The sequence below is a fragment of the Osmerus eperlanus genome, chromosome 13 (genome assembly GCF_963692335.1).
Source record: "Osmerus eperlanus chromosome 13, fOsmEpe2.1, whole genome shotgun sequence".
NCBI lineage: Eukaryota > Metazoa > Chordata > Actinopteri > Osmeriformes > Osmeridae > Osmerus > Osmerus eperlanus.
In genome coordinates, this window is record NC_085030.1 from 1,442,705 (window position 1) to 1,456,184 (window position 13,480).

The 13,480-nt window shown below is 44.9% G+C and overlaps 1 protein-coding gene across 2 annotated transcripts in view; it reads right to left on the reverse strand.

Moving 5' to 3' along the window:
• The window catches only part of znf185 (zinc finger protein 185 with LIM domain), a 47,342-nt gene that overhangs the window by 21,933 nt on the left and 11,929 nt on the right, over positions 1-13,480 (reverse strand). The window contains exons 5-13 of one of the 2 annotated variants that reach the window (XM_062476484.1): positions 12,232-12,279; positions 12,046-12,129; positions 11,819-11,899; positions 11,640-11,684; positions 9,603-11,483; positions 9,053-9,118; positions 8,889-8,951; positions 8,266-8,343; positions 8,057-8,131 (exon numbers count right to left, since the gene is read on the reverse strand). In XM_062476484.1, the coding sequence (XP_062332468.1) occupies positions 8,057-8,131; positions 8,266-8,343; positions 8,889-8,951; positions 9,053-9,118; positions 9,603-11,483; positions 11,640-11,684; positions 11,819-11,899; positions 12,046-12,129; positions 12,232-12,279 (2,421 nt within the window). Of the gene's footprint in view, positions 1-8,056; positions 8,132-8,265; positions 8,344-8,888; positions 8,952-9,052; positions 9,119-9,602; positions 11,484-11,639; positions 11,685-11,818; positions 11,918-12,045; positions 12,130-12,231; positions 12,280-13,480 lie in introns of both variants that reach the window. The other variant, XM_062476483.1, reaches the window with a different exon arrangement.

A 13,480-nucleotide genomic window follows, 5' to 3' on the forward strand; every position in this document is an offset into this window, starting at 1 on the left:
TTCTTCTCCACGTTTGGACTCCCTACAGTGTTCCAAACTGACCAAGGGACAAACTTCATGTCCAAGTTGTTCTCTGCTGTGTTAAGGAATCTGTCCATCTCGCACCAGGTCTCTAGCCCTTACCATCCTGAGAGCCAGGGGGCTCTCGAGCGCTGGCATCAGACGCTTAAGGCAATGCTAAAAAATACTGCATGGATACCAGTGCTGATTGGGATGAGGGATTGCCCTTTGTTTTGTTTGCGATCAGAGAAACGGTACAAGAGTCTTTAGGCTGTAGCCCTGCTGATCTTGTCTTTGGACACACCACGCGGTCCGCTAAAGGTGTTGAAAGAGTCCTGTCTGTTTCACCCAGTAAAACACCTACAAATGTGTTGGATTTTGTCAGTCAATTGTGGGAAAGGCTGCATGCTGCATGCTGCAGGCAGGCTAGCTAAAGAGTCACTGACCTCTACTCAACAACACACAGTGCGGTATGACAGGAAGACAAAAGACCGTTGTTTTCTGCCAGGTGAACAAGTGCTTGCTTTACTGCCAGTTCCCGGCTCATCGCTTTCTGCCAGTTTCTTTGGTCCATATTTGGTAGAAAAAAAGCTCAGTGACACCAACTATGTCATACAAACCCCTGATCGTAGACGCTCTTCACGCGTGTCATATCAACATGCTGAAGGCTCATCATGTACGTGACTCCCCCAGCAGTTGTTCCAGTAAGCCATACCAACCCGCCGTGTCCAGTGTGGCAGTGTCTGATGTGGGCCTGGATGGGAGTAGTGATGATGGTTTGGAGTTGCGTAACACTTTGCAGCAGTGTGAACGCCTTTGTAACTCAGAGATGCTGCAGAAGCTACCCTCGATTATGGAACATCTGGACGAATGTCAGATGATCTTGACTCCCTAATACATGCCTTCCTTGATGTGTTTCAAGATGTTCCTAGGCGCACCTCTGTCCTGGCACATGACGTGGATGTTGGGAACAATACTCCCATCGTCAACATCCATATCGAGTGAACGCCCGGAAAAGAGAGGTGATAAAAGGTGAGGTGGAATATTTATTGAGAAATGATATGGCCAAGCCCAGTAATAGCGCGTGGAGTTCTCCATGTATTCTGGTTCCTAAGCCAGACGGTACGTCCCACTTATGCACTGACTACCGTCGGGTTAATGCAGTTACGGTGCCGGACTCCTTTCCGCCACCTCGTATAGACCACTGCATCGACCAGATAGGTGCCTTCGTTAGCAAGCTCGACTTGCTGAAAGGTTATTGGCAAGTGCCTCTAACCCCTCGAGCTTCCGATATCTCAGCCTTTGTGACACCTGACAAATGTATGCAGTATACTGTTATGCCTTTGGGATTTCAAAGGCTGGTAAACATTGTTTTCGCTGATGTTCCTAAGTGTACTGCATACCTTGACGGCATTGTGATACATTCGCTCACCTGGTCTGACCATCTTTCCACGTTAAAGACAGTGTTTCAGCGGTTGGAAGAAGCATTCTTGACTCTCAATCTGGCCAAATGTGAATTCAGGAAAGCTGTGGTGACTTACCTAGGGAAACAGGTGGGACGCAGTGAAGTGCGCCCTATTGCTGGCAAGGTTGGAGCTATTGCTAGTTTTCCTACTCCCAAGACACGCCGCCAGTTGCGCAGTTTTCTGGGTATGGTGAGGTACTACCGTACCTTTTGTAACTTCTCAACAGTAGTAGCTCCCCTTACATCGCTACTCAGCCCTAAGGTACCCTTCAAATGGTCTTCGGAATGTGACACCGCATTTGGGTCAGCTAAAGCGCTGCTCTGCATTACCCGTCCTTGCTGCGCCTAATTTCGAGAAACCCTTTAAGCTGGAGGTCGACGCCAGTATGGTAGGGGCTGTTCTTCTTCAGGAAGATGACGAGGGAGTGGATCGGCCGGTTAGTTTATTTTCAAGAAAGTTCAATCCGTGTCAAACAAGGTATTCTACAATAGAGCAGGAGACACTAGCCTTGTTGTTGGTTTTGCATTTTGAGGTATACATCGGGTCTAGTGCTGTGCCTGTTATGGTCTTTACCAACCATAACCCGTTGACCTTTCTAAAACAGATGTACAACCAGAACCGCCGCCTCATGCGGTGGGCTCTGATTGTGCAAGAGTGCAATTTGTGCATTAATTACGTGAAAGGGACGAGTAATGTAGTGTCTGACGCCTTGTCGCGCGCTCACGAGTGACAGAACCACCTGGGACTTACTTGCAGCCTTGGGAGGGGGTTGGCGCTTTTTAGGGTGGCCGTGTTACGTCCACAGTGCTTCAGTATGGTTCTGTGTCCGTATGTCTGTTTGTTTGTGGTTTGTGTGTGGGGGGGGGTTCTTTCCCTTAGGTTTGTCATCTTGGGTAGATGGCTTCTGAAACCAGTTGCAGTGGCTGATTGGTTGAATCCCCTGATCAGGACTCTGCTCCCCCCCCCCCCCCCCCTCGTCAGTGGCTGCAGCTGTGATGCACCTTATTTACACCTCAGTGGTTGACCAGCTAGAGAGCTTGGCTGACTGCTGTCTGGTTTGGTCTGTGTGCTGCTTTCTAGTTTCTGGAAGAACGAAACATTGATCCGAAGACACGGTCGGGAGGAGAACGATTCGTTCCTTCTTTCGGGTACCAGTCTTTGGATCATTTTTCATGTGACCTGCATAGGCTCAGTACTGGTAGCTAAAGGAAACATAAATTATTTGTTCATTTCCCGACTGGGTTTTCTGCATAGGCTCAGAAGAGGAAACAGAAAGGATTTGTTTACCTCATTCTCTTTCGTGTGACTGCTAGGTTTACTATAGGAAGACATGAATGAGATTTGTTCATAAGTGATAATTACAGGTTTTGTTATTTTTACCTTTTTTTTATCTTGCCACGAGAAAATGAACGAATCACTCTCTGAGACTGCTCGTTACTCCTGAGTCATACTAATGATTCGTTCAAAATGAACGAATCGTTCATGAACGACACATCACTACTCCAGACTAACTTTTTTTACTCGGAGCACAGTAGCCCCTGACTGAAAATTTTTGCAATGCAAGCAGAAAGCTTGCGTGTCCGTTTTTAAACTGACAGTTTTACAACTGATATACAGCGACGCACCACACAAGCTTGAGTTGAAATACATTATTTAATGTGACATTACGTACTGTACATGCAAGTCTTAGCTAAATGCCTTAAATGTATGATGCGCTAAAGTGTGCTGACGTTGTGCACACCCAATAAATTCCAAATTTGTAGGTTGCACATGCGCGAGTACTTGTAAAAAATGCTCGCACTGTCTCAAAAACTGGTCGCAAAATGCGACCATTTGTTCACAGTCTGGAGCCCTGGAGCCGTTTTCATCTCAGGTTTTGTTTAGGCGGGGCAAAACCCAACCTATCTACGTCACAGCCACCTATCTACGTCAGATTACAGACGGTTTATATAACCTGCATTCTGTTACTCAGCTGGTACGATGCAAAGACAGTAATTAACACATAAAACACTCAGACTGCAGGTAGGTCTGTTCTGATATCTGCAATTGATTTAGATAGTTGTTCTCTTGTTGCTAAATTCAATTTGAGGGGGCGGAGCTTCAGCTCCTTCAGGGGACACGCCCCCTCCAGTATCAAGCAGAGAAGACTGCTGATTTTCTCACGATTTCAAAGCCTAATTTAACATGTCTGTTTTTTTTCATTCGAATTTGGATGGGTAGTTAAAAACACATTCTTCTGTGGTGTGATGAACTTAAAAACTAATTTTCAGTTCTGCTTTACAGCCACTTTAACTCAAGTCAACATATTTGAAACCAATCTGGAATGGGTAAACCAGCACCCCATTTATTTGCTTACGTCAAGAAAAGTTGCCTGGAACTGTGGTCGCGGGTACGAACAGGGCACATGCACAAAAGGGAACATTAGCTGATCGCTGATTTACCTGAGCTGAATGAGCACAAGGAGAAAGAATATCATATTGACAAGGTTGTTTTGACCCTTTATTCAAATGGTAATGCTTTTTTCAAATGGCAATTCAAGGTGCAAAGTGGCAATGCTATCCACAATTCCAATGGAAAAATATTTGTCAAATGGCAATTCAGTGTGCAAATGACAATGCAATTCTCAATTCAGTTTGAATTATTTTGATTTTTGTTTTAATGAAAGCCTAATAGGCTAGGTCAAGTTTTTTTCAATGGAAATTCAATGTGTCAGGGAGACACACATCAAAGTTGTCGTGTGTGAGTCTGGCCAATCATGAAATAGCTGTGTCGTCATTAGAACTCGTGCAGCAAAAATTATTGGGGACATAGTTTTCAGTCAATCGCATTAGCATTTACTTGTCACCACGCTCTTTTTGGTGCAAAATTCTAACGGCAATGCAATGTCAGTGAGTTGTCAAGGCCCATCTCCGTTTGGACGTCACTTCCTCATTTCAGTGACTTGGATAACATTAGGTGTGTTTGACTTCATGCAGCGCCAGCTGCGCCGACAGCCGGCTGCAGCTGGATGACTTGAAGCAGTGAATTCTGGTTAGACTTTTTGTCTGACTTGAGACGGCTCCGAGGCTAGGCCAAGGCTAGGACGACACAGCGATTTCATGATTTGCCAGACTCACACACAACAACCATCAAGTGTGTTGCTTATTTATTCTGACACCTTTAGTTCTACTAATGGTAAAATCCGGACCAAACAGTGCAATTGAATTAAATATTAGCCTTTATTGGCAGACTGCAATAGCCTACTATTGTTGAAGAAAGTGTTTTAGTCCACCTCTTCACTAATGGAAAGACTACGTTTAGTTGTAGTTCTGGTTGTATTATCAATCTGCAGATTGGAGAGAGTTTAACAGCCCAATACATAAAATGACCAATTTCAGTGCACTGGTTTGTGCAAATTCTAGTGCAAAAACAATTAAATTCGCAACCATGCAGTTTGTCAACAATAAAGTAAGCAAACAGCGCTTGATCGGCCATGACTGACGTCAACGCAGCAAACCACGAGAAGCTGGAATGTCCGACTTTACGGAGCCATTTTTAACTCCTCACGACTGCAAGCGGCAACTCTCGCCGGCTGTTTCATGCAGCCGATGTCGAACACACCTACTGAACAGTCGGCATTTCACTTCGGCCACGCCGATTATGTTGATAGGTGTGTTCGACATCGGCTGTGGCTGGCTGCACCGATTTGCGAGAGTTGCCGCTTGCAGCCGGGGAAGGAGTTGGAAACGGAGCCGTCAAGTCCGGACAAGCCGGAACTGGAAAGATGGCGCGGTCCGTTTCGCGCTCTCGCTTGCCTCACTCATTAGGTGCATTCTACATCAACTGCGGCTGCATTAAACGACCGACGAGAGTTGCCGCTTGCAGTCGGGGAGGAGTTAAAAACAGCTCCGTAAAGTCGGACATTACAGCTTCTCGTGGTTTGCTGCGTTGACGTCAGTCATGGCCGATCAAGCGCTGTTTGCATACTTTATCGTTGACGAACTGCATGGTCGTGAATTTAATTGTTTTCGTATTAGAACTTGCACGAACCAGTTCACTGAAATTTGTCATTTTATGTATTAGGCTATGTTAAACTCCTTCTCCAATCTGCAGATTGATAATACAACCAGAACTCAATTAAACTTCCGTTAGTGAAGAGGCGGTCTAAAACCCTTTCTTCAACAATAATAGGCTATCACAGTCTGTCAATAAAGGCAAACATTTAATTCAATTGTACTGTTAAGTCCAGATTTGAGAATTGGCAAAACTGAAGGTGTCAGAATAAATACAAAACACGCGTCAAAGTTGTCGTGTGTGAGTCTGGCCAATCATGCAATAGCTGTGTCGTCATTAGAACTCGTGCAGCAAAAATTATTGGGGAGATAGTTTTGGATACGTTGACTTGAGTTAAGAGATAAAATTGACCAGACGAGTCGGGTACCGAATCGGAAATGATATACCACCAACATCCACCGGGGCCATTGCCTCAAGCCGAGGAGTGGGGGTCTGGCCTCACTGCTCCACTGAGCACTTTCTATAGAAATGAACGGGGACGCCATCTTTAAAGAGCCGGTTTGCTTGGTCTACTTAATATAAGTCTATGGGCAGAACGCACAGATTTTGGGAGCCACCTGGTTATCTATAGAAGGCTATGGACAGGACATGGAAGCTCAGACATTGAGTCAAATGATGCATCAATCGAAAGGTCAGAGTGCAGTGGCCATTTGACAAGAAATGTGTAATATTCACAAGGGAACCAAAGTTATGACCATGTTTAGTGAGTGACTGGACGCTTCAAATTTAAACAGCCCAGACCAGACCATTTGTATTGGGATGTTATGCATAACTGGACAACTGTGAGCCTTGTTAGGTGAGTAGTCTGTTTTCTTTCCGTTTGTTTACATGTTCGTTAGTGATGGGAATTCCGGCTCTTTTTCGTGAGCTTTTTTGGCTTGTATGGCTCAGCTCACTAAAAAGAGCCGGCTCTTTTGGCTCCCGAACGGCTCTTTAAAAAATACATGTTTTAACTATGAATTTGACTATGATAGGTGTGAAAACAATTTGAATTAAATTATGAAATGAAATCATACTCGACCGTAACCACATATCTTTAAAAATGCATTGATTTTTCATGGCTCTCCTCCGAGTTTTGACTACTCTCTGACTGTGTGAGTTGGCTCGGCCCTCCCTCATGCAGGATTGACAGGAACAGAATGTGAGGATGATCGTGTGCGCTTTTAAGCCTACAAGTATTTTTTTGTTGTTCTTTGAATTAGTCAATTATTTTAAATACAATTAAAATTCATTATTTCATAATCATTTAGTTTTTATAGGCTGTATTAATCTATTATAAATAGAGTCGGCTCTTCAGATATGCGAGCCAGCTCCCGACGTTCACCTTCAAGAGCCGGCTCTTAGAGCTGGATCGTTCGCGAACGACCCATCACTAATATGTTCGTGGTTGGACAAATACGTTGATTGTACCTGCTGTTGCAACTCGATCTTGATATACGTCAATAGAATCAAAAGAATCGTAGCTTTCCAACGATATATTGCATGTGTACCAGTCAAAAAATATTATTTTGGTGCATCGCATAGTTTAGCACTTAATCATACGATTTTTCAAGCTGGAGACTGAGAAACACCGTTCCAACTTTGTTTGAGGATGATATACATTTGTGTTATTTGACCTTTAATATTGATAACTTTTATGGTTATTATGGTACAGCAGCTCAAAGTGTTAAATAAATGAACGGTTCTCAATGGGATTGAATGTACTTTCCTGCTGCAATCTCAAAAATAATATAGTTTAGGACCAGGGTTGCCCTTTTTTCTAAATTTGTATGCAACTGTTTCAACTAGGCTATGTGAGGGTTCCCACATCACCATTAGCTTACCTCTTGCACAAAGTAAAAAAAAGAGAACCCTGTTTAATTCTACACTTTCACGGTTTGTATTTTGAAGAGTAAATAAGCAGCAACTAATGTATGTTGTATGCTTTTTAATATATGCAATCTTTGATAGTAAGTATGCATACTTAAAAAAATAGATATATATACAGACATATCAGTTGAAAAATTGAAGTACACTTTCTCCAAATGTTTGGACATTTGATATTAGTTTAATTAATAGGTTTGGAGATGATATATTAAAATAAATTGCCCCAACTTCAGCGGACACAAGCACACCTCACAATCTCCCCAGAAATTGTACCCTTTTTGGGTACCCTGTACCCAAAAAACACAATTTACTTAACCCCTGTGTTATCTTCAGGTCATTCTGACCCATCAGTCATTGTGACCCACCGTCGTATTGCGACAACTTTACCGCATACAAAAACAAAGTGAAGCATTTTCTTTTAACCGTTGGGCTGTCTCAGACCCCCACATTGCAAAGGTTAAAAGAAAATTATTTTTATTTGTTTTTGTATTGGGTACAATTGGGTAAACACAACGATGGTTCGTTATGAACCTTTGGGTCATGTGACCCGAAGGCAGCACAAGGGTTAAGGAAACTCACTACTGTGGGTGCCTGCCATGCCAAAGGCCTGTGAATCCTTTCCCCTTTTCCCAACGGGGGATGCTGTCACTTAGAAAGTAGAGGGTTTCTACCTGTCTGGTCCACTCAGGAGGTCATGATTCCAAGTGCCTTGACTGGATGGTATGGGCTCCATCAAGTCCTCTGAGCTAGAGAGGACAGGGGAGAAGGGTACCATCATGAAAAAGGCAAACAGCGACAATGTGGCCATTTTGTGAATAACATCCCGTCACTTTCCAAAAGTTAGTTTTTCAATGAACAATAATGGCCATTCTGACCCTACCTGTTAGTGAGAGCAAGGAGATCGTCCGTCATTATGATGCAGTCACTGTGCTCTGGAACTGGGTCCTTGTCAATGCCGCTGCGAAGCAGATCAAGAGGGGATACAAATAATTGTAATCCGTTATGGACAACACATCAGTTTTTTTCTTCTTCAGTTACCATCTATGAGTCAATTACTGTCCCTGTACTTACTGTAAGTCGCTCTGGATAAGAGCGTCTGCTATATGACTAAATGTAAATTACAATGGTATTTTGCAATTATTTTATATTGAAGCATTGTATGCTGTAAATCAATATATATTTAATAATTTATATGTTTTAAATGGGTGACCTTGGTCTTGCTGTGGGTCTTGTTTGTTAGTTGTTACTCATGTAATGGTCTTTATCTGTATGACGTGTGTCTTAAGTGGCTGAATCTTCACCCTATATCTGGCTTATACGAAATAACTACTTAACATCCTGTCTGACCACATTTTATTTGACATTTTTCATGTTTACCACACTTCCTAGTCTGAGAGTTCCAAAGAAATCAAGGATGTGGTTGGTCTGGTTTTGAGAAGACAATGGCTTCTGTCTTAGTCCAGGCTCTGTCTACTCTCTCCAGAACAACGCAGGAAGACTCACCTGTCGTCAGGAATGTTTTTTTCTGCTTCCTGCCAGAAGCCCTCCTCCTCTTTACACGGCAGGCTGGCAAGGACAGAAAATACCAAACAGACCATATAAACAAAAACATAAATATTTTGCTTTGTCATTGACATCCTACTTAGTTTCTCTCCATGTTTTCCTACCTCGATGATCTGCTGTCAAAGGATATGAGGATATCTGATAATGTAGCCAGCGTGTCAACACTACCCCTATTGAGAAAGAGAGAGGGGGGGATAGAGATAGACAGTGAGAGATAGGAAGACAGCGATAGGGAGGGACAGTATAAGGTCCATGAGTGCAAAACCAACACAAATGTTCCTCAAAAGTTTGCAGACCAAACATGCATGCGCCAACTAAGTCATATTCCATTTACAATCCCAAAATGTGACCATACAAAATGTCACATTGTTGAGGCACCATGTGCTGAATTATTGCCCTTCACTTTATTTTTATTGTCCGAGAGTCCTCAGCACATTTAAAATGGCAGGAAAACATGTTGCATTGATTAGCATTTGTGAGTCTTGGAATGAGTACTGTACTATCTGCTGTCGTGCTGAGTGGACAGTGGACTTCGCTCTTAAGAGTGCAGAACAAAACCGCAGAATCACAGTCATCTTTTCACTCTGCGATGAAGGGGATCGCTTCAAATATCAAATCAAAGTCAGGAGTTAAGAGGAGAGTAGAAGGACTCACATTTGTGGAGTAGGCACAGGAGAAGAAGTGTTGGCAGGGGCGGAGGCAGGGGTAGGGGCAGAGGTAGGGGTGGAGGACGGGGTAGGGGCTAGGGCAGACACACGTCTAGGGGCAGGACTAGGTGCAAGAACAGGAGTAAGAGCAGGGCTTGTGGTAGAGACAGGAGCAGGGACAGGGGTAAGAAAAGGGGTGGGAGCTGTGACTGGGGTAGGGGTAAGAGCAGAAATAGTTGCAGAAACTGGAGTAGGGGCAGAGGCTGGGGCAGAGACAGGGGTAGGGTTAGGGGCAGGAGCTGGGACAGGGGTAAGAGTGGGGGTAGGGCCAGCAGCTGGAGTTGGGGCAGACACAGGGGTATGAGTAGGGACAGGAGCTAGGGCACAAACAGGGTTAGAAGTAAGGGTACGGACAGGTGCTAGGGCAGAATCACAGGTAAGGGTAGAGAGAGAAGTAGGGGTAGAGGCAGAAACAGAGGTAGGTTTAGAGGTAGGGGCAGGAACTGGGGAAGGGATGGGGGTAGAAGTAGAAGCAGGTGCCGGAGCTAGGGAAGAGACAGGGGTAAGATTAGAAGCAAGAGCTGGGGCAGAAAGAGGGGTAGGAGTAGAAGCAGGGACAGGAGCTGGGGCAGAGAAAGGAGTAGAGGTAGGGGCAGGAGAAGGGGCAGACACAGGGGTAGGAGTAGAGGCAGGGGCTGTGGCAGAGACAGGGGCAAGAGTTGGGGTAGAGGCAGGTTTAGAGGTAGGGTCAGGAACTGGGACAGGGATGGGGGTAGGAGTAGAGGCAGGTGCCGGAGCTGGGACAGAGACAGGGGTATGGGTAGGGACAAGAGCTTGGGCACAAACAGGGGTAGAAGTAAGAGTACGGACAGGTGCTAGGACAGAATCACAGGTAGGAGTAGGGGTAGAGAGAGAAGTAGGGGTAGAGGCAGAAACAGAGGTAGGTTTAGAGGTAGGGGCAGGAACTGGGTCAGGGATGGGAGTAGGAGTACAGGCACGTCCCGGAGCTAGGGCATCGACAGGGGTAAGATTAGAAGCAGGAGCTGGGGCAGAAAGAGTGGTAGGAGTATAAGCAGGGGTAGGAGCTGGGGCAGAGACAGGAGTAGAGGTAGGGGCAGGAGCTGGGCCAGACACAGGGGTAGGAGTAGAGGCAGGTGCTGTGGCAGAAACAGGGGCAAGAGTTGGGTGAGAGGTAGAGACAGAGGTAGGTTTAGAGGTAGGGTCAGGAACTGGGGCAGGGATGGGGGTAGGAGTAGAGGCAGGTGCCGGAGCTGGGACAGAGACAGGGGTATGGGTAGGGACAAGGACTGGGGCAGAAACAGGGGTATGAGTAGGGACAAGGGATGAGGCAGAGATAGGGGCAGGAACTGGGGCAGAGATGGGGGTAGGAGTAGAGGCAAGGGCAGGAGCTGGGGCAGAGACAGGAGTAGGGGTAGGGGCAGGAGCTGGGGCAGAGACAGGGGTAAGATTAGAAGCAGGAGCTGGGGCAGAAAGAGGTGTAGGATTAGAGGCAGGGGCAGCAGCTGGGGCAGAGAGAGGAGTAGAGGTAGGGGCAGAGACAGGTGTAGGTTTTGAGGCAGGAGCAGGAGCTGGGCCAGAGACAGGGGTAAGATTAGAGGATGGGGCAGGAGTTGGGGCAAAGACATGGGTAGGAGTAGAAGCAGGGGCAGGAGGTTGGGCAGAGACATGGGTAGGAGTAAAAGCAGGGGCAGGAGGTTGGGCAGTCACAGGGGTAGGAGTAGATGCTGGGGAGGGAGCAGTGGTAGACACAGGGTTTGGAGTAGGGTTAGGGGTTGTTTGGGCAGAAACAGGGGCAGGGCCAGAGGGGGCAGGAAGGGAAGCTGACTTTTGAGGACTCCCTGTGTCCTCATCATCTGTAATCTCCACCCTATAACACACAAGCAACCAAGCACACACACAAACATACAGAAACACACAGCCACAAAAGTACAAAAAAACAAATTACACAGAATTATAGAGCTAGTTTAAATACAATACACTGCAGTGCAATGTATCTCTTAGTCTTTCCATCCATCACGGTTACCTTTTAGCCACAAAGGATATGATGTCTGGTGGGTGTTCTGCAGACCTGCAGGAGAAAAACCTTGTAAATACATAGCTGTCGTATGCATGAGTAAAAAGAAAGAGATGGAAATGAAGAGACATGTATAATAATCCTTCACGTTAGTAAAACTGTTTTCTGGGTTATCCACCCACACATACTCATATTTCTTGGCAGCTGAGAGTACATAGGAGCGTTGTCTGACTGAAGAGGTCATCAGGACACTGCTAGCTGCCTCCCTCCTGGTGAAATAGATAAAGCTATTAGGAGAGGGGGTTAAGAAACAGAGTAGGAAGGGGAGGGTAAAACGTTGTATATCGTCATTTATTTAATATATTTGCACTACAAGATATGATACTTTCAGGTGAATGTGTGAAATAATTATCACCTTCTTTCCTGTTCCTCAGCCGACAGTTTCTCCTCACTCTGGATTGCTGGGGTGTCTACTATGGTTCGCACTGTGTGAGGGGCTCTGAAGAAAAACACATACACACACAAAGGTTTATCAGGACTTATAGCACACATACTGTATATATGGACGAACAAGTATAAATAGAACAAACAGACCACTCACATTTTCTTGTAACTGTCTGAAGGTTTCTTGGTGAAGATTGTTGATCCACTGTAGAAACATAATTAAGTTAACAGAGACACAGCATCACTGGAAAATTATGTAATTGTGTAAAGATTGCTTTAGAACAGTAGTCCACTCTGCTGGTGTACTGTAGTTAGTTAAACTACTCTAGCTAGTGTTCCTTAGCTTGTGTAATATAGCCAGAGTAACTATACTGTAGAGTGTACTGTAGCTAGATTACTGTAGTATAGCTAGTATACCGTATTTTTCAGAAAAAATAAGCCACCAGAATGGGAGCTTTGTGTTTGTAAATCTGAATATAAACTGGACTGGAATATATGCCGCACTTGATACAGGAACAATGATAAGCTACCAAGCAATGCACGAATATAGGCAGTACAGCATGCCATTGTGTAACACACTTCGAAAACAAAGTGCGTAATGTATGTTTTCTATTTCCCGGGAATTAACCCATATTTACCTTTTAGACGCGTGTGTTCTAAATGTTAACTATGTATTTCCGGTTATACCTTTACTTTGAAGGGTACCGGAAGTGGTTGCTGCACGTGTGTTGTACTGGTGAGCATGGAGCGTGACCATTAAAACTGAGTAAACGAAACACGGTGTTTTATATGAGTTAACATTGGTAGCAGAGGATGGTTGCCGCAAGTTACAAGATTCCGCCGACCTTCGACTAAGGAAGGTCGTATGAAAGCTGGAAGAATGAAGTCGAAATGTGGACACGAGTTACAGATCTTTAAAAAAAGAAGCAGGCACTTGCGGTAGCTTTGGCGCTAACTGGGCGAGCGCGAGAAACGGCTATGGAAGTACCTATCGATGACCTGAACAAAGACGCTGGTATGACAACTTTGTTAACTGCACTTGATAAACTGTTTCTGAAAGAAGAAAAGGACATAACGTATGAGGCATATTCGAACTTTGATCGGATAACGAGAGACAGTAACGTGTCAATGACAGACTACATCATTGACTTTGAGCAACGTTATTTAAGGATGCGCAAGTACGAGATGGAATTGCCCGATGCCGTGTTAGCTTTTAAGTTGCTTGACACGGCATTTGTAGAAGGAAAAGATCGACAGTTAGCGCTGACGGCATGTACGGATTTAACATTTGCTTCGATGAAGTCAGCCCTGAGAAGGATTTTTGGAGGGAAGACGTCTACTCAAACGATTGGAATGAACCAAGACATTGCCTATGTCACTACTGAACAGGAGGCGCCAAAGGAGCA